Genomic DNA, 19,167 nt, shown 5'->3' on the forward strand with positions numbered 1-19,167 from the left:
GTGGTAAGGGAGATTGCAGAGGCAGATGATATAACCATGTTCAAAAAGGGATTAGTAAAATTCATGGAAGACAAGTCTATTGAGAGCTATTAAATAAAATAGTCAGAGAAGTATCCTCTGACATCCCTAAACCAATGATTTTTGATACCAGGGGGTGGATTATACTAGACATCCTGTACATATACTCTCTCTTTAGAGCAGCAACCTATGGCTTGCAGGCCAGATCCAGGCCATAGAACCTTTGGATCCAGTTTGTGTACGTGGGACTTCAGTGGCATTAGGTGGCCAGGGGGACCTGTTGCAGGTACTCTCCCTAAGCTGCCATAGGAGGAACACTGGCTGCCGGGCTTCCTCCCGGCGCCGGGCATCCCTGCCTGCCCCCCCCCCACCAACTGCGGAGACAAGTGGCAGCAGGGTCCTAGCCCCTACCTATCTGTGACCCAGGGTGCGTCATCCTGGTCTGAAGCCAGAAAAGGTTGACTACCCCTGCTCTACAGCATTTGCTACTTGCCATTTGTCAGAGATAGGACACTGGATTAGATAGACCATTGTTCTAACCTAGCAAGACAAGGTTGTGTGAATCTCATATCTTTTATTAGACCAACTTAACCTACACCCCTTTAACTTAGCAAGGCACTTATGTTCTTATGTCCCTATTTAATATGGGCTACTTGGCGCTGCTGTAAGGTTCATGATAATATTTTGGAGAGGGAATGTTTAGCATTTATTTTCCCCTGTGGGAATTAGTTATCATACGTCTACAACACCAGATTGAAAGCAGGAACTCATACATTCTTCCTCAAACTGAATAAACTGAAAGCATCTGTGATCAAAATTCATCATGATAATATAGCCAGCTGTTAGGATCTGGAGAGTTAATAAAATTACATATGCTGGAGAAAGAATCTTCCAGTAGGAGTGTAATTAATTTACAATCACAAATATGGAATCATCAAGTGAGCAAAAGAATTGTTTTAACAACAAAAAGCAACTGTAAAATTGTAACTCCTGTGAAGTCAGAGGCAGATTTAACATTGCAAAGTAAAGGAAAAACAATTTAAGACAATCACTGTTTAATATTAATAGAGCACTCATTACTAGCTTCTCTTTACTAAATATGCCAGAATTTAGTTTAAAAATGACAGCTGCTCAAGGTTCTAACTAGCAGAACATTTACAGAGCAGACCTATGATACAGCCCTGAAATCTAGGCATTAAAATTAAAGAATCCAGGCAGACTTCTGTTTATCCATTATTACCATATTCTAGATATTGAAACTAACTAAGCCCTTAAAATAAAACAGCAATCATGTTGTCCTTCAGATGGGCATAATACTGGAAGGCTGCTAAAATTACCTTCTAAACTTTTTTATTCTGTTATATATGCCATATAAGTACCTTCTAGAACCACTATAAAGTGGCTGTTTGTAACTTCCAAACATCTGTTTTCTGTCCTTTAAAATCTATCTATCTATCTATCTGTCTATCTATAACTGAGATAAACTTCAGTAAACAAAATCTTAGTCATAAGCAATTATTTTTTAATGAAAGAGTTTAGTCTATTTCAAGTTCCATAAGGGGTAAAATAAGTGGTTTATCAGGTTTGCATACTTCTGCAAAATGGAATTTAGCAGATGATTAGCTCATAACGTAATTACTTTTTTGTAATTCCCAGCTGCTGCACACCATTCTCTAGAAGGATATCTACAGTGTACTCATTATTACTGATCCATAATATGCAAATGAGTCATTATTGTGATAGCATATTAGAAAAGATATGCAGAATTGTGCAGCTCAAACCTCAGTGACACGATTCATGCATAACATGCATTCACAGCACACACTCAAGAACAACTGTAGAGGAGACCACTTAAGTATCTTTTGCATAATAATACAAAATTAAACTAAACTTTATCAAATCTATTGACATATCTGTTCCCAAACCAGATCCTATAGTCCTGAAATAAGCTCTCTGAGTCCCTCACTGTACAGTCAATACCACACATGCATTCATGCCGAGAAAGCCCACCATACTTAAAGAATATAAAACCACAAGAAAAACAATTCAAGGCTAAAACTTACATTTCATCCCTAGGTAACCTTCTGCAATCCTGAAGTCAAGATGCAAAGCCCTTGACTTCACTGCGGCCTCTTACTGGTTCAGAGGTCCATTGATGACCAGTTTTTTATAGGATATGGGTTCTTACGAATGTGCTGCACGCGTGTTGCAGAGGAGGCTTCAGAAGGCATTTGGCCTGTATTGAAATCCTTAAAAACTCTGCCACAGAACTCAAGGTTACCATACATCTGGATTGTCCCAGATACGTCCTCTTTTTGGGTCCTCCAATCTCCATCCAGGCAGTTTTTTAACGAATCAACAAATGTCCGAGATTTTGCTCGCTTAACATCAAAGTTTTTCCCAGCGCTTCCCTGCTTGCCCTAGTAAGGAGCTGCTTGGGGCTGAGGAGAGTGGGGGAGGGCGATAGGAGCCAGGGGGTATCATGTGTGTCTGCATGTGCACACACGTGTCTGGCATGCAGCCAGGTAGGGTGGTCGGAGGAGCCCTGGCAGCTGGATGCAGGGAAGTCTATGGGGAAAGGGGTTGGAGGGCCAGGGCTTGAGGACTGTTGTGTGGGCGGGGAGGGGCAAGGGGGGCAGGAGAATGTGGAGGGGATGGGTGCATGACGGGGGTGGTACCTGCTGGCACTGGGGGAAGCTGTCTGGGCTCTGGGGCTGAAAGTGGGGGGAGGGGGGGGAAGGCAGGGAAGGTAGCTGTCCCTTCAGCGGGGGCAGGGAGCTGCATGCCCAGGCTGGTGGTACCGGGGTCAGTCCCTGTGCTGCAGGGTGGCTGGGAGACACTGCAGGGCCGGGGGGAGCAGTGGGTTGTGGGTTGGGAGTGAGAGACACCAGCAGGGCTGGGGGGTGGGCAGGGCTGTGGCTTGGGAGTGAGGAGCACCAGTGGGGCAGGAGACTGTGGGTTGGGAGGGTGGGGCACAGGGAGTGCCAGGAGGCTACAAGTCGGGCGTGAAGAGTATCAGCAGGGCTGGGGCTATAGCTTGGGAGTGAGGGGCATGGGCAGGACAAGGGCATATCACTGCTCCCCCCATCATATTTCCAGCCCCCTCTGCAACAGGTGGCCTCTGTTTTGAAACTGGAAATATGGTAACACTACAGAACTAGTCTTATACCACTGAGTCACAAAGGTATAGTCTATGCAGATACAGAGAAATACATAAAAAGTTAATATTTTTCCAAATGTTATTGTGTGTACATAGTAACGAGCGGGGAATACAAGATTACATTCCTGCAAACATTTACACATGTGCTTCTCTTTAGGACTGAGTAGTTCCAACATAGCAGGGAAAGCCTGAGAGGGGAGATGGGGTGAAGAATGTGGGACTATATATGGGAAATCGCATACTAGTTTTATTAGGGCTCAGAATGGCACTTGGAGGCCTCGACACCCCACCCTCATAAATCACAATGCTTTAACGTGAAGTGGAAGAGCACTGTGCTGACCTTTTGTGGAATGTGGATTGGCTGCATAGATACTTATACATTTAGTCAGAGTTCAGTAAATGGAATGGATCTATATGATACTGAGAACCAGATTTGGTGGTATTTTATTCATAAGACTGGATAGCCACTGAGTCTTGTTTTCTATGCATCGTTATAGGAAAGGCAATGATTTCTTAGCATGATATCTTTTATCGGACCAACTATGTTGTTGGGATAAAGTTAGACAGGTTTCTGAATGCAAGATGATCACAAGTTTGCCGGACTTTTCCCCAACTACATAGTTGGTCCAATAAGAGATATCACCCTAAAAAATCCTTGCCTCTTGCATACTTTCTGGACCATCACAGCTACAATATCACTCTTACACTATCATTATAGGAAGGAAGTAGGAATTCTGTATGCTCGCTGGTTGGAGTTCATGTTTTTCCCCAGTTGTCTAATTGAGTAACTATCCATAGCTGTATCGCTACCTCACATTACTTGACTATTAATTTGCAACAATTTTAGAAATCTATTTTACTTTTTGCTCCATTTAACTTTTAATTTTTTTGTATGTACAATGAAAAACCCAGTTTCTCTTTCAGGTGTCCAATAGCTAGAGCTAAGAAGACTATGCAAGAGGCTATATTTAGGCACTTCAGTTCACATGTGGTGGAAGGCATGGATAATTTTAGTTATATTTTTTAAGATAAAGCAGCTGTGTTCTGACCAAGAGCTAGGCTGGGACCCAAATTGCAGCTCCAAGAATCCCACCCAGTTACACACCATAATCTGTAAATAATTCCCCCCCCCAAAAAAACAAAAAACGAAACACAAAACCCCAACCAAACAAAACCCAACCAACTCCAACCCTTGCTGTTGGCTTAGAGAGATATTGCCAAGAAATTATTCTGTTTTAGTGCAGCCTTCCACGGCTCCACAGACTGGATGAAGCATATTGGACACAAAGCCTGCCCAGGTTTTTGTAGAAGGCAGGGTCGATTTGCACCTTATGGCAAGGGGAAGGCAACTTATTTTTCCTGGGATGTTAAGATGATGGATAGGTGCGAGATTGTATGCATTTCAGGTGAGAGCTCCCTCTGAGGGGGGCCAGGGCCATTGGGCTCCCACCTACCCAGTACCTCTGCCTTACAGGCCAACTAAATCAGAGGTGCCCAGCACACGCTTTAGGAGGCAGCAGGCTTGCTTCCTCAGATGCTGTGAGGAGCCTGCAGCTCCCATGTAGTTGGCTCGAGGGCTCTCAACCTTTAAGACGGGAGGCCCCCCTGCCTCGACTGGAGGCTTTCAGAAGATGCCGGCTCTCGCTCTTTTTCTGAGGGCAGAAAAGTGACGGAGCGATTCTTCCGCTGCAAATAGCTCAGAGGCCACCACGCCGGACTGCTATGGGAAACCTCCGGGCTTCTCACCGTGGCCCCGTGAAAGGACCTCAGGGCAGCCGGGCTGCGAGGGGCGCCCGGACCGCCAGCTCTTCTCGCACTCGGCTTCGGGCGCTCGGGACGGGACGGGACGGGACTGTGAGCACCGGCGCCTTGCCCCCGCTCCGTGGAAGGGCGGCGGCGGCAAGCGCAGAAAGCGGAGGAAGGGGAGGGGAGGGGAGCGGAGCCGCGCCCCATCCCGGCCGCGCAGCTCGCTCGTTCGCTGCCTCTCCTTCTATGGACACCAGAATGTCTGACGTCACCCGGCTCTGGGAAACTGCTGTCCGCGCAACCAAACTTGGTCGGGAAAAAAACTGGGAGGCGAGGGGCGGTGGCTTGGAATGCTGATGGACGCGGCGCCGTGCCATTGGGCGCGGCAGGAGGGTCCCGCTATTGGGCGAGAGCGCCGAGGGGGCGGAAGAAGCTGAGAGGCGTGAGGAGGGGTAGGTTGCGCCGGGGGAAAGCTGCCGCCTGGCTGCGGAGGGAACGGAGCTGAGCCGTGTCGGTGCTGCCGGGACGTGTCTGGGACCGTGAGTTCGAGTCCCGCCGCAGGCCCCCGGGCCGGCACCGCAGCGGGGTCTCCGCGTGCGGCAAGCACTTCGCCAGGAGTTCGCGAGGAGTTGGGGCTGCGGCCCCCCGCCCGCCGCCACCATGCCAGTCTTCCACACCCGCACCATTGAGAGCATCCTGGAGCCCGTGGCGCAGCAGATCTCGCACCTGGTCATCATGCACGAGGAGGGCGAGGTGGACGGCAAGGCCATCCCGGACCTCACCGCCCCGGTGGCCGCTGTGCAGGCCGCCGTCAGCAACCTGGTCCGGGTGAGTGCGGACGGCGCCCCCAGCCCGCAAACTTCGAGCCTGAGCCTGAGCCTGGCGCCGGGAGCGACCCTTGCCCTCCCGTCCGCTCCCCGCGGCCAACCTCCTGGCCGTGTGGGGGCTGGAGCCAGGCCAAGCCTCCTCCCCTCTGCGGGACTGGGTTAGGGCTTCCTGAAGCCCCCTTTCCTCCCCCCAGCAGGGCCACAAGAAGCCCACGTCCTCGGGTGGGGCTGGGCTGCCCTCACCCGCCTCTGTGCTTGGATGGTGCCCACTGCACGCACCCCGCGCCGGAGGCAGGTGGCTGCCTGGCCAGCTGGGTAAAAAGCTTGAGCATCGCTGTTTCGTTGACATTATGGAGGAAAAAAAGATGCCTCATCAAGTCTTTGTGTCTCTTTATAACTGAGTCCAAATGCTGGTGCTGCCTTCATGGGAAACTATTTGAAAACCAAACAAACAACACCCTACCCCCCCTCGTGTAAATCATGAATGCTTTTGAGTTTTATTTTTGGTAGAGAAAGTTGCACTGTTAGAACTGTGAATGGAGTGGGGTTGGGGTTGAGTCAGGACTGTTTCAGAACAACAAGCTGGGATTGTGTTTTTTAAGAATGAGTTACCACTTGCCAGAATGCTAAACGTGCCTAAGGATAATTGAGAGGCAATTGGGATCTCTTGACTTTTTTTCAGTGTTACCTTTGCAGCACCAGAGCTTTTCAGATTTAGATACATCTTAGTTGCCAGTACATGTGCAAACCTTTTAATCATTTGAATTGAAGTTAGAACAGTGGTACTGAACTATCCAAAGGAAAACTGTTGGTGGGCAATAAACTGGCTCATTCTGCCTTGTAAAGCACTGGGCTGCTTTATACTTCCTATCTCCACAACTGTCTAAAAGATCTCATGCATCTTTCCTTCACACAGCTCTAGCTTCATTTGTAGAAAAAATGATTTACTCCCATAACCCACAAATTGTTTGTTTTTCATCATTAATCTTGTAAGATCTGATTTTTCTAAGTATTGGTTTGTTGTTCTTCCACTGAGACTGATTTTTATGCTAGTTTTACATGGTTGTAGCTAGCCTTTGTAACAGAGAAATGCCACCTGGAAATGTTAACTTGGTTAGCACATAGCAATTTACATTCATTCTGTATGCTATATCTAAGTTAATGGTGTAGGCTGTATAGCATGATTTAGCATTTGCAGTTATAATTATGGTAAATACAGAACTGACCTAATGGTTGACATCACAGAGGTAGGGGATATTGGGGGAAAACATGGCAGGAAGGCCACTATTAAGGATGTAAGACTTATTTGAATTATACCCCTCATGCAGTATTTATTATAGTGGTATTGGCCAGCCTTCTCTAACTTGGATGTTTTGCAAACCCTGTTACTGATGGGCAGCTGGGTTTGGTTGTACCCAAGATTCTTTTCCTGTTTTATTTTTATGCTGGTGATGTACTGTCTGGAATACTTCTGCTCTTGGCCAAGCTTTTTCTAATGACACCTAGCTGCAGAGTAACCCATGCCTCCTCTGTCGGTTCACTAGCAAATTGCCTGTCATGAATGGGGGGGGGCAGGTGGGAGTGGAGCACTGCTACCCAGTGCCCCACAGTGCCACCACTCTGCCCCCAGCCACATGGCCCCCCAACCCCCCACATCCCCTGCTCCTGTGTGCCCATGGGGGGAGGGCACGCCTTGGATGCAGCGGTGAGGCCAGAGCCGGGGGGGTGAGGCCAGTGCTGTGCCGCCAGCACCGAGTGTCATCGCCGCCTCCAGGGACCAGGGCTGGGGAGGGGGGTGGCTTTGCCACCCACTCCTGCCCCTCAGTCCTGCTCCATCAACTCTGTCTGCCTCCAAGGAGCAGGGCTGGGGGAGGGGAAGAGGCCAGTGCTGCTGGCTTTGCCTCCACTCCGGCTCCTCTATTCCCTGCCCTTATGGCAGCACTCTGCGGGTGTGTGTGTGTGTGTGCGCGCGCAGAGCACTCCGATTGGTTGTGTCAGTCAGCATTGTGATTGGTTGCCTTGGCAGCCAATCAGAGTGCAAATGAAGCATTAGGGACAGACAGACAAACACACTAAGGCTTTTATTATATTAGAACTGTGAGTGAAGGATTTGGTTATATAAGTCTAAGGAGGGGAACACAGAATATATGATACAGTTAAACTCAGATTTTCCTTTCATAGAGAAATTTACATTTGAAGCTTGTTTTAATAACCCTGAGCTAATTTTATATTGTCTGGCAATGCAGTCATCTATGGAAAGAGCTTTATCTGGATAAAATAAGGAAAGCAAGTCTCCTAGCTTACTAATGCCAAATCTTTAATTTTGGGCTATGGCTTTGGAATACATTCAGGCATTATTTAAAAATATGTATCCATTAGCTAAATGTGGTTTTACAAGTATTCTTCCTTCCATTTGACCATCTTTGGCATGCTTGGAAAAAGGCTGAATAAACTGAAATGGCAGTACTAGTCAGAGATATTCCTCAAAAGAGTTGTCTTATCTCTTTGTGTTCCACTGAACCCTGTCTACACTATGGAGTGAATATAGAAAAATAGTTCTATCAATTCCTGATGTTAGTTTTTTTTGTATAACTTCTAAGTGTAGAGGTCAGCAGTCTGCCTGTATTCTTCATCTTCTGAAAGTGGGAATGCTTGTATACACAAGTTGTCAGCAGTTGCTAGCACTGTAATCATAGGTTTTCCTTGACTAGCTCTGGGCTTCATTATACTGCACTGGTAAAACTCCAGCAACTGGTCTGTGCTGGTATTTCCATTACATTTACAATTGATTAAACTGTATTTAGATATTTCAGAAAAATTTTAACAAAGCATATAAAGGCTTAGACCCAGAATATTTGACACTTACCCAGTGCGAAGAGAAAACATATGATCCGGATTGAATAGTATAGACAAAATGTCACCAACCCAAATGCATGACTAGTACTTTGAGTCCTCTTCCCTAGACTAAATTAGAGCAAGTCTAGAAGCCATTGTGCTTAAACTTCATGTGGCTGTCACAACAACTGTTGCTGAAGTGATTGAAAAATTTGAGTAAAGCACACAATTTGTACAGTGTTTTTGAAAATGCATTAGGTTGGGAAGCCCTGATGGTTTAGTTCTTCTGTCCCTATGCCAAAGAGCAGTCTTGCGTAGTTTCTTGACTACTAGGTTGTGTTTGTTGCACTACCCAAGACACAATCCATATTGTGCATTGTAACCACAGTGCAGCAGACAAGTATTCTTACATGGATATCTTCCATGGTTCATAAATCACCCTGTATAAAGCCTCTGTCTACTATTCCTTTTCCTGCTGGAGGATTCAAATGGAGTTCCTGCTTTATTGGACTTCTGATCTTTGTGGGGTGGAGAAGATGGTAGGGCAGGGTGTTTTGTTTTACTTACTGGGAAGACGGATTATATTTAAATTACTGAAAGCTTTGTAAGTTCAGAATCTCTAGTGATTTGATAGTGTAAGGGTTACACAGGCAACTCAGTCAACAGTGGGGACTGATCCCTGATGGGATATTATGAGAAGTTATTGTGAAACCAACACCAAACACCAGGAGGTCAAATTCCTGATCTAAATTTATATATGTAAAATGAATCAACTGCCCCTGATAAGGCATCTTATTTCATGTTAAATGTCCAACATTTGATATTGTCTGTGTCCCCTGGAATGTGAATGAACTGAGGTTTACTTTTTCAGTGCTATATTTTGTTAACAGATGTCAGGCCTGGAACAACATGCAAAAAGTATTCTTAAAGCCAACCTTTGATAAAACATCCAAGAAGTTACTTGCTGGAACTCATGTTGTGCATCAGTGCAGTGCTCAAAGCTCCTGCATAATTTTTGGAGGAAAAATACTAGCATAGTATTTTCATGGGGGAAACTGAGACAGTAATGGAAATGTTCATTTCATATCAGGTATGCTAAATCTGAGGCAGGATATACCCTTTTATTTTAAAGGTATCTGTTTGTTTGCTTCAGTCTACAATGCTGCAGGTGGTTGACATTCATAGCATTTTCTTTGCAATGGGAGAGCTTAAACAATAAAATTGAAAGTAGAGGTGCACTGATGCATCAGTCCCATATTGTATCAGAACCAATAAAAGGAAAATTGACATTATCAGCAATTGGGACTTTTTTTGGCCGATGTGCTCGATTAGTGTTCCTGATAAATGCTGCGTGCATGTATGCAGCCGAAGGGCAGCATGCAGGCAGCCAGGAGCGCAGCCTGACAGTGTGGAGAGCAGTGTCCAGCTGGTAAACCAGCTGTGGGGGGAAGGGGGTATGGGGGAGGGAAGGAGCATGGGTGGGGGCAGACCGAGGCCCCAGTGGTGAGGGAGGGAGCGACTGGTGCTGGCACTGAGGCAGGGGCAGGGGCTGCACCGCTGGGGCGGGTGTGAGGCGGAGCCACAAGTGGCTCATCCAGGGAGTGTGGGGGGGAGGCGGCTTCTGCTGCTATGTGCACCCCGGGAGTGCGTGGGGGTCATGTGCCCCCCAGATCTGTGTGTGGGGTGGGCACAGCCCCGGCCCAGTCCACCGTGCTGGGAAGAGCTCAGTGCCGCTCCTGGCCTCAGCCTGCAGCAGTAGCCTGCCCTCACCCTGTGCACAGATTCAGGGAGCACATGCCCCCCATGCCCTCCCAGGGTGCCTACAGCAGTGGGAGCTGCTGCCCCTGCGCCCCCCCCCCCCCCCCAACGCTCCCCGGATCAGCCATTGCTCTGTCCCATGCCCCGCCTTGGCACACCCTGGCTGTGCAGCCCCTGCCCCAGTGCCAGCCCCACTCTCTCCCTCACCGTGGGGGGCCTCAATCTGCCCATCCCCACTCCCCTTCTTTCCCTCCTTGCTGCTTCTCCCACAACAGACTTACCAAGCTGCTGGGCCACATAGCGGCAATTGGATTGGTATCAGCCAGTATGGCTAGTTAAAAATTGGCCATCAGTATCGGCCCAAAAAATGTCTATTGGTGCACCCCAATTGAAAGTTTTAAACTTAAGGGTAAGCCCAGTATGCAGGGAATAAAGGTCAGGATTACTTACTTAACTAATTGCTTTGCAAAAGAAAGTTTGGAATTTTAACTGATCACATCTAGATTGGGTAAAGTTTAGCCTAAGAGCGGTAAATAAAAAGTTTCTAAGCTGAGTCACTAATTGAGGGAGAGAGAAAGATGTAGGTGTGGTTGTGTGTGTGTCTATATGCACACACTATTAATATAAAATAAACTAGCAAATTACCCGTTATGAATGGGGGTAATGTGGGGATGGGCAAAACAATCTCTCTCTCTCTCTCTCTCTCTCTCTCTTTTTTTTTTTTCTCCTCATACTGTATAATTCATTTGTTAATTAGCACTAGTACACAAAGGGGAAACTTGAGGGAGCAGCTTAGGAAACGGAATCTTGGGAACTGTAATCGGATAATTCAAAGGTTGTTTTTGCTAAGAAAAGGCCTTGAGACATACAAAAATGAGAACTGAGACTATCCTAATATGGGTGTATTCCAGTAGCCAGGTCTGTAAGGAAGGGACTCATGTAATCTTCTAGTTCAGCATTGCTTAGTATTCTTGATCGTTTGTTGATAGAAGGTGGGGAATCTTATTTGCTTTAAAAGGTTAAAAGGAATAAAGTCTTATGCCAGCTCATCTGGACTCTGTTGTGTTCTGAAAGTTATAACCAAATGACAAGTAACTTAGAGTGCTGAAGGAGTCCTAATTAGCTAATAAGATGAAAACCTTTCCCATTTTAGTATTTTTTTTATATCTTATATTTGAGAAGATATATATGATGGAACAATTGATGTCAAGTGATAAAAAAATGTTTAGAGGCAAGTCTGTCTGTTCTGGAGACTATTCTATTCAGAAAGGGGACAAAACATCTGTTTTACTTCAGTGTATCTGCAATTTTTTTCATGATTTAGAGGAATTTCAGACCTTTGTAAACAGTGAACATTTGTTCTGATCAAGTAAGTTGATAATTTTACTTGATGAGACTTTTAAATGGATAGTCAGAGAGAAAAAGCAGTCTTGTGGTAATGCAGCCGTAAATCAGTACCTAATTGGTTTCTTGCTTTCATGAGTTAGGAGTGATTTTTGAAGAGGAAATAAATCAATCCTTCATCTGAATAGAAGAATCTTTTGTTCTGCTGATGGTGTTTTGTGGCTTCATTATTACTTGTCTTTGCTGCCTTCTCTGAAAGGAATCTTTTGTTTTGTATTTTTGACTTGCAACTGTCCTTAACTCCCCAGTCCCCATTAGTGATTGTTTCCAACTTGCTTTTAGGCATTGAGATGGAATATTATCTCAACAGCTGATAACATGGCTGGCTGGACTAAGCAATTTTGAATGCTGACAGTTTGCAATATATTACCCATATGACAAAGAACCTGTTATTCTTAGTTTGAACAAGTTTAAAGGAAATTTCTTTTAAAATGTATTTGTAAACTTCAACTTGTGGAGGAGAAGGTCTAAGCTTTGTTTATAACTGAATCACTGTAGGGTGTAGGAGAGTGGTTGTTATGTTCATATGATGTCTGAGGTGAGTTGCTAGTAAGGAAAGAGAAGGCTTGAGGTTTCTTTAATATTTGATGTTATTTGATAATACCCTAAGTGTTTGTACCCGAAAGCTTGCAAAAAAAGAATTTTTCCAACTATTTTAGTTAGTCTAATAAAAAATATCAGATTTACCCAAAGAGTCTTGCATGCATATTACCCAATGCTTTATCAAAAAAACCCCCAACCCCCCCAAAACTTAGTGTTTTTAAAATTCATAAATGCCATTACACTTTAGACATATGATTCTTTTAAAGAATTTTACATCAAGTGCACTCTGAGGAGCTAGATTTTAAGAAGACTGTTCAGAATGTCTTAGTCACAGAATTCCAAGTATGAAATGTGAATCAAGATGCTACATGTGGATTATAGATTCTTTTTCCCCTTCTAGCTCGACTTTGGTATTGTGACAAAGGCAACTTCCAGGCCCAGTAATAGTATGGTCCCGCCCTTGCCTCTGGGCAAACCTCCCGCTTTATTCACCTACCACGCCTTGTTGATAAATGATTGTGATGTTAAATAGGCAGGAGACTGCCCTTCATGCACTCAAATGACCGTGGGCGATAAGTATGTGCTCCTACCACCCCTACGTGTATCCCATCCCTCCCTGATGTTACACTGTGATGATACTTCAGCTCAAGGCCATGCCAAACTGGGCACACAGTTGGATCTTTACCATACTGCCCCTTTGGGGCCACAGACACACCACCCCCCTCTCACAGGGGCCTCTTGCACTCCACTGGCTCTTGCATACTGCCTATCCAGGCCCCACACACTCTGCCATACTCAAGGAGATCCTCAGGCTTTTCTCTCCACCCCTCGGTCAGCCCTGGTCAGTCTTTTGGGCCTCTCCTGTGGTCTTCACCCGAATGGAACTGAGCAATTACTTAACTATGGGCCTACTTTGCCCCTGGCCCCTCATCAGACCACTACGCTCCTCTCTTGGGCCACAGCTCCGCCCCTTACACTGGGGCATGGGGTCTTCCACAACCTTGGGACTCAGCCACTTCTCCCTGAGCTTAACTGGCCCCACAACTCTGCCCCACCACTCTCAAGGCCCGGGGGTTTACACTCTGTCCCAGGGGGACAGTCACTGGGGGATAGGCAATCCTCCCCATGGTGGGAATGGGGATGGGGGTCACCCGCCCCTACAAGAAAAGCCCTGAAACCAGGGCAAACTTACCTATTTTAGGCCGCGGAGTGCAGGACAAGCTGCGCCAGGAGGAGCCACGCTTATTTGTGGCTGGAGCTGGCATGAGCAGATTATGTCATCACAGAACGCCACTTGGCCAGAATAAATCAGCACCGAGAGAGACACCAGGAGAGCAGTGGAGATGGCCAATGGGGAAAGTGCTCTCCATGCTGAGCGCAGGCAGCGCCCGTGTGCAATGGGGGATCAGATCAGGCTCCCGGGGAGCAAGAGCGGTCCTCAGCAGGGGAGAGGAACTGGAGCAGTGTCGAGGGACAACCCAAGCCTCAGGCATTGGGGCTGTGAGGGAGGAAGAGTTGCTAACCTACCCCCCCTCAGCCTTTTTTTAAGGACTGGATTCCTTTTTTTGTTCTTCTCTTGCCTTTTTTCCTCTCTTCTTTTGGTGGGAGATAGCACAGAAGGGTCCCAAGGCGGAGGGGCTGGAACACAAGCAATGCTCCAAGGACTGGAGCGGCCTCGGAACCACGACAAGCAGCTGGCTGGCCGTTGAAGAAACACCAGGAGGCCAAGCAAACTCGGTCACCCCTAGAGTGACGGGAAGGAGCCAATTGTAGCCCAGGTGATGTGAAGAGCAGGGATTGAGGGGACCGGAGGGCAAGCTGCACCAAGCCCAAGTGACTCGTCCTGGAAGCTGGCATATGGAAGGGGGGTAGGGAAGGCAGAGCCCCATGAATACCGGTCAAGAGGTGTGGCCAACCTGGGAGAGTCCTTAACAGGGGAACTCACCACTGAAGGTTCAATCAAAGTTGTGGCAGGCAACTTTTCGGGCTTTTCCCAGGGTGATCAAGGACCCCTCCAGGGGTCACAGGAGCCCATGCAGCGCCTAACACAAGGCACACGTGTCAGGGTGGCACATGAGCAGATACTTGAGACTGGGTGGCACACACCCCCTTGGGCTCAGGTGCTCGCTCATCTTTGAGCATGTCTGGCACTCCTCCAGGGTCCAGCACCCCATGGGACTCAGATGCTTCTAAACTTACCTGGCCCCTGCAACTCTCCTAATAAGCCACCCAAAGGTGGGGGCAAGGGTTTCGGCGCTCTGACCCACCTTACACCTGGTAGGTTCTCAGTCCTGGTATTTAGGTTGTCCTGCCCCACCACAGTCAGGCCCACCAGGCCTCCCTGTCCCAGCACGGTGCAGTTTTAGGTCATGCCCAGGACCAATGAGGCCTCCTCCTTCCCCATAGCCTCACCCTTACCTCCAAGATATTCCTGGAGCAGAAGCTCCACTGGGTAATGTTACCCCCCAGGCAGCTGGGCACAAACTGCTCTGATCTTATAGCTGAGCTCTCCAAACTGGCCACTCTCATCAGTCACTTGACAGCTCCCTGCTCTAGCCTTTAAAGTGACAGATACCCAAAAGGGTGTTCTGTCACAGTATATAAAGCATTTTACTTGTCGGGTGGGAAGTATAGGGAAAATAAATGTTTGTTTTTGGGTTTTTTTTAATGTGCTGGCAAACATGATATTAACATGTTATTTAAACACTGATTGTTTAAAAATGTAAATTGGCTGACGTGAAATTATATGTTTTTGTTTTCTTGTGTTGTAAATGTGATTAAATTAATTTAGCTTGTTTGCATTTTTGATGTTGTTTTTGTCCAGTTTTCCACTTACTCTTCTTTTAGGAAGGGAATTGGCCATAGCCTTAATCATCTTGGGGAAATAAAGGTTTGTGGCTGCTTGCTTCAGTTCATCTGCTATTGCATAGATAAGTTTTTTGGGGTTTTTTTTGTTTTTGTTTCTTTCACCCTGCTTCCCCCCCCCCCCCCCCCCCCCCCCCCGAGTGCCATCATGTGAGGTCCTGTTAAGAATGCTGCAGGGTGCCATGTAATATTAGGACTATTAGGTATGCAAACACCTACATGTAATTCACATGGTAAGACTACAGATTTTGCATGAGAATCCAGAGTATCAAAACAGAAAAAACATTCCACAAAGACCTATTGTGGTCTTTCTGTGGTCTTTCTGAGTTCTTTGCAATGGAAGAATTGCTGTTTTCCACAGTCAAAAAATGGGTGAAAGTCATGAGTTAGCATTTTCTGAGGGGTTCCATAAGTCTAAAAAGGTTGAGAACCACTGGAATGGAGCATTTTTTTTTAATGTTCATATATTGTGTAATCACAGTTTAGTTTGCTTGCAATCTTTCTTGTTTTATTCATTGTAAGAATCTTGTGCATTGTTCCCAAACTCTAGTTTTCAATTGCATTGTAGTCCTTTGTGATTTTTACGTGCACCATATTATTACATGCACTGTCACTTTCCTGAAGAATGCCTTAAGTCATGGAACACTGTATGCCTTATGGCAGGGGTTCTCAACCTCTTTAGATCGCAGACTGGCAACCTGCGGACTGGAAGTGACCACGGACCAGAAGTGACTGTGCACCAGTCCGCAGACTGGAATGAACAATGGACCAGCAAACTGCAGTCTAGAAGTGACCAGCATACTGCATAGCGGCAGCCAACCTTTATACTCAGTATGTCTTTTATACTCAGTATAAAAAAGGTTTGGCTGGTGGTCCACAGTATGCCAGTTACTTCTGGACTTCTGGTCTGGCAGCCAACCCTCCTGCAGACTGGCAACCAACCCTTTGTGGCCTTGTACCGGGCCACAGCCTGCATGTTGGGAATCTCTGCCTTATGACGCTTAATAAATAACACATGCATAGATGGAATGACAGCTGGAATAAAAAAACAGAAATAGACCATGTCTTATTGAAAATACTGGATGGGAATCCCCTTTTCTTATCCATTCCACACTTCATTTGTGTTTTCTCAAGTGCTGTCTTTCCCAGATCCTTAATTCTTTTGAAATGCATACCTATGTTTCATCATTGTATGGTGCATTTCCTCCCCCTAATTGCTGACACTTGACCTTTTTTGGGATAGAGCCACTACATTTATACTCTGAGTCATATACTGTGATCCTGCTTCCAAGTATGACTGTATAAAGAGAAATAGTCAGGCTGGCTTTCTCTCTAATCTTAGCTGTAGACATTTTAAAATTTTGGTGCATTTATTTAGTGAATGCAAATCTGTGAAGCCAAGCAACAGCCTTCTCATTAACTGAGTTCAAAGTTTATTAGTCCACCTCTTAGTTTGTAGATGGGACACTCCTCGGTGATGTGCAGCATTGTTTGCATCTTCCCAAAAGTGCACAATGGTTTAGCACTGAGACCCCAGCAGTGAGGGTTGGCTGCGTAGGGGCCCTGGCCTGTCCTGAACCTGTTTAGTAGGGACCACTCTTGCAGTGATAGTTCAAAGCCAGAAGGTTGACGAGTGGGGTTTGTCACAAGGAACTTGTTTGTATTCTTTTAGAATACAGTCTGCTAGTATTTTGGTATAGCTTTAGTTTCAAATGATCTTGTAAATATAAAAATCTAATTCAGGCACATATCTGCTTGGCAACATCCCAGTTGCAAGTGCTGAAGTATAATGTACCATTACCCAGATACTAAATATTTGTAACCTAGCCTCAAATTAAAAAAACTCATAAGGGACTTAATCAATTGACTTGTTTGAAATAAGTCTATTAAAAAGTTCTCAAGAGGAGGCAGGTATAGAAAAGAGAAAATAGCTGATTTGTAATGCTTCAAGGCCACAATCAAGTGAAGAATGTAAACAGAGTGCTGTGTGCTGTTTACTAGTGCACATCTGCTGCTGCCCATGATCTTGTCTTCCTTGTTTAATTGTGCCCCTGCTCCTATATAGATGGTCTGTCTCATCATTTGTTCTCTTGATCATTAACAAGCAATTTGCTTTGATACAAAGCTTTCCTTTCCTTCCAGGGATTTTAATTGCTGCAAACGGATAATCTTCTTTGGCATTTATCATTAGGTGTATAGAGGCTTTATTAGGGAACAGCTCTGTGTCTTGTTTAGACAATAAAAATAACCTTTTCATGCAAAGAAAGTAGTAAGGTGAATTTGTGATGATTGGACTGTATTTTAATTTCTTTCCCCTTAAATATTCTGTAATAACAGCCAAAAAAGCATTGGCCTGTAAGAATTATAAATGGGCCTGGAAACGGGACATGTTTGTGTCAGGTTAAACTGCCCTTTTACCAGTGCAATGAGTCTTTTATGAACCATAACACAATTTGCTGCAAGAGAACTGCAGTATCAACACTGCAGTGATTTTAGTTACAAATTATGTCCCAAACAGATCTGGAGTCACATAAGGGTTTCCTTGAATTCTGTACCCAGCATTCAAACAGCCACAGATTGGCTTAGAAAGTAATTTTTCTGCTTAAATAGGGTGACCATATGTCTGGGTTTTCCCAGACATGTCCTCTTTTTTGGCCCCCTGTCCTTGTGTTCGGGCAGGTTTTTAAAATGAGAGCAAATGTCCAGGTTTTTGCTTTTTCCTCTGCTTTCCTGGGCTGGCTGCTTGGGGCTGGGAGCAGTGGGCAGGGTGATTGACTGTTAGGGGTCATATGCTCCCCACGCAGGCCCCGGTAAAGAGACAGTATGTGTGTGTGTGTATGCATGTGTGCAACACAGGAGCTGTTTGGGCAGCAGGGCTGGGTGGAAGTGTGCTGCAACTCAGGAATGAGGGGCACCAGCAGAGCTGCGGGCAGGGGGCTATGGGTCCAGAGTGACAGGCACTGGCTGGGTTGGGGGGCAGGGGGCTGTGGGTCCAGAGTGCGAGGCACCAGCTGGGGTGGCGAGCATGGAGTTGCAGGTCAGGAGTGAGGGGCACTGGCAGCACTGGGGGGCAGTGGGGTGTGGGTTGGGTGCGAGGTGGGTCTGGCAGGGCTGGGGGGGGGCAGGGGTTTAGGAGTGAGGGGCAGAGGCAGGGCACTGGTATATCATTGCCCCCCCCCATGCTCATATGCCTCTCCCCCTCACAGGTGTCCTGTTTTTTGATACTGGAAATATGGTAACCCTAGCTTAAAGCTTGGCAACAGGTCCTAGGTCATCTCTTCTAACGAGCTCAGGTGATAAGTTTCTTGTAAATCCAAGAAAAAGCTTTGTTTTCCTCTGGTCTGGGGTTTTAGGATGAGCATGGGCAACTGGCTACACCATTCCACTGGCTGTTCTTTCTTTTTAGGGTAATCTGCAGGTATGTAATCACTCAGTACAATATGCTCCCAATCTGAAGTGAGAGTCAGTCCTGCTATTGAAAAGGTATGCAACTGATTACACAGCAACATGCTCCTTTCTGTCTATCACTTGAAAAACTTCAAGTCTGAGAGATGGATGAATTCTGATTAACTGAATGTTAAATCTGTGCATTGCCACATGACCATCCAGGTGACCCCAGCACCTCCTTTTAATTTTATTTCTGTACATGTGTATCTGATGCTTTGTTACCTGGGTTTGAAATAGCTATCAAATGTGGTTCCTACAGCAGCCTTGCCTCCCTCTGATAACTTTGGAGGCCTCTTACCTACAATGACCTCAGAAGAAATCTGTATACCTTTCGGAAAGCTGGGCTAATATATAATTTTTGTGCATTTTCAGGACATTTATTTAAACACAGTGTGAACCCTTTGCTCAGTATGCTGATGTAAAGACAGAGAGTAGTGGGTACCTAAGGAAGTGAAGGAAGAATCCATTAAGTATCATGCTTGCTTGTGCTCCTCCTTTATTACCACTGCTGAAGAAGCAAATTTGCGATGAAAACATTCTGCTGGGGCTGGCTGTGGCAAGCTG

At 46.1% G+C, this 19,167-nt stretch overlaps 1 protein-coding gene across 5 annotated transcripts in view; it reads left to right on the forward strand.

The window, feature by feature from the left end:
- Positions 1-5,349: 5,349 nt before the first annotated feature.
- VCL (vinculin) overlaps positions 5,350-19,167 on the forward strand; it is a 113,326-nt gene continuing 99,508 nt past the window's right edge. For 2 of the 5 annotated variants that reach the window (XM_025212738.1, XM_025212734.1), the window contains exon 1: positions 5,351-5,752. In XM_025212738.1, the coding sequence (XP_025068523.1) occupies positions 5,585-5,752 (168 nt within the window). In that variant the 5' untranslated portion in view covers positions 5,351-5,584. Of the gene's footprint in view, positions 5,753-19,167 lie in introns of all 5 variants that reach the window. The other 3 variants (XM_006016281.3, XM_006016282.3, XM_025212720.1) reach the window with 2 other exon arrangements.

This window comes from Alligator sinensis, unplaced genomic scaffold (genome assembly GCF_000455745.1).
Source record: "Alligator sinensis unplaced genomic scaffold, ASM45574v1 scaffold109_1, whole genome shotgun sequence".
Lineage (NCBI taxonomy): Eukaryota > Metazoa > Chordata > Crocodylia > Alligatoridae > Alligator > Alligator sinensis.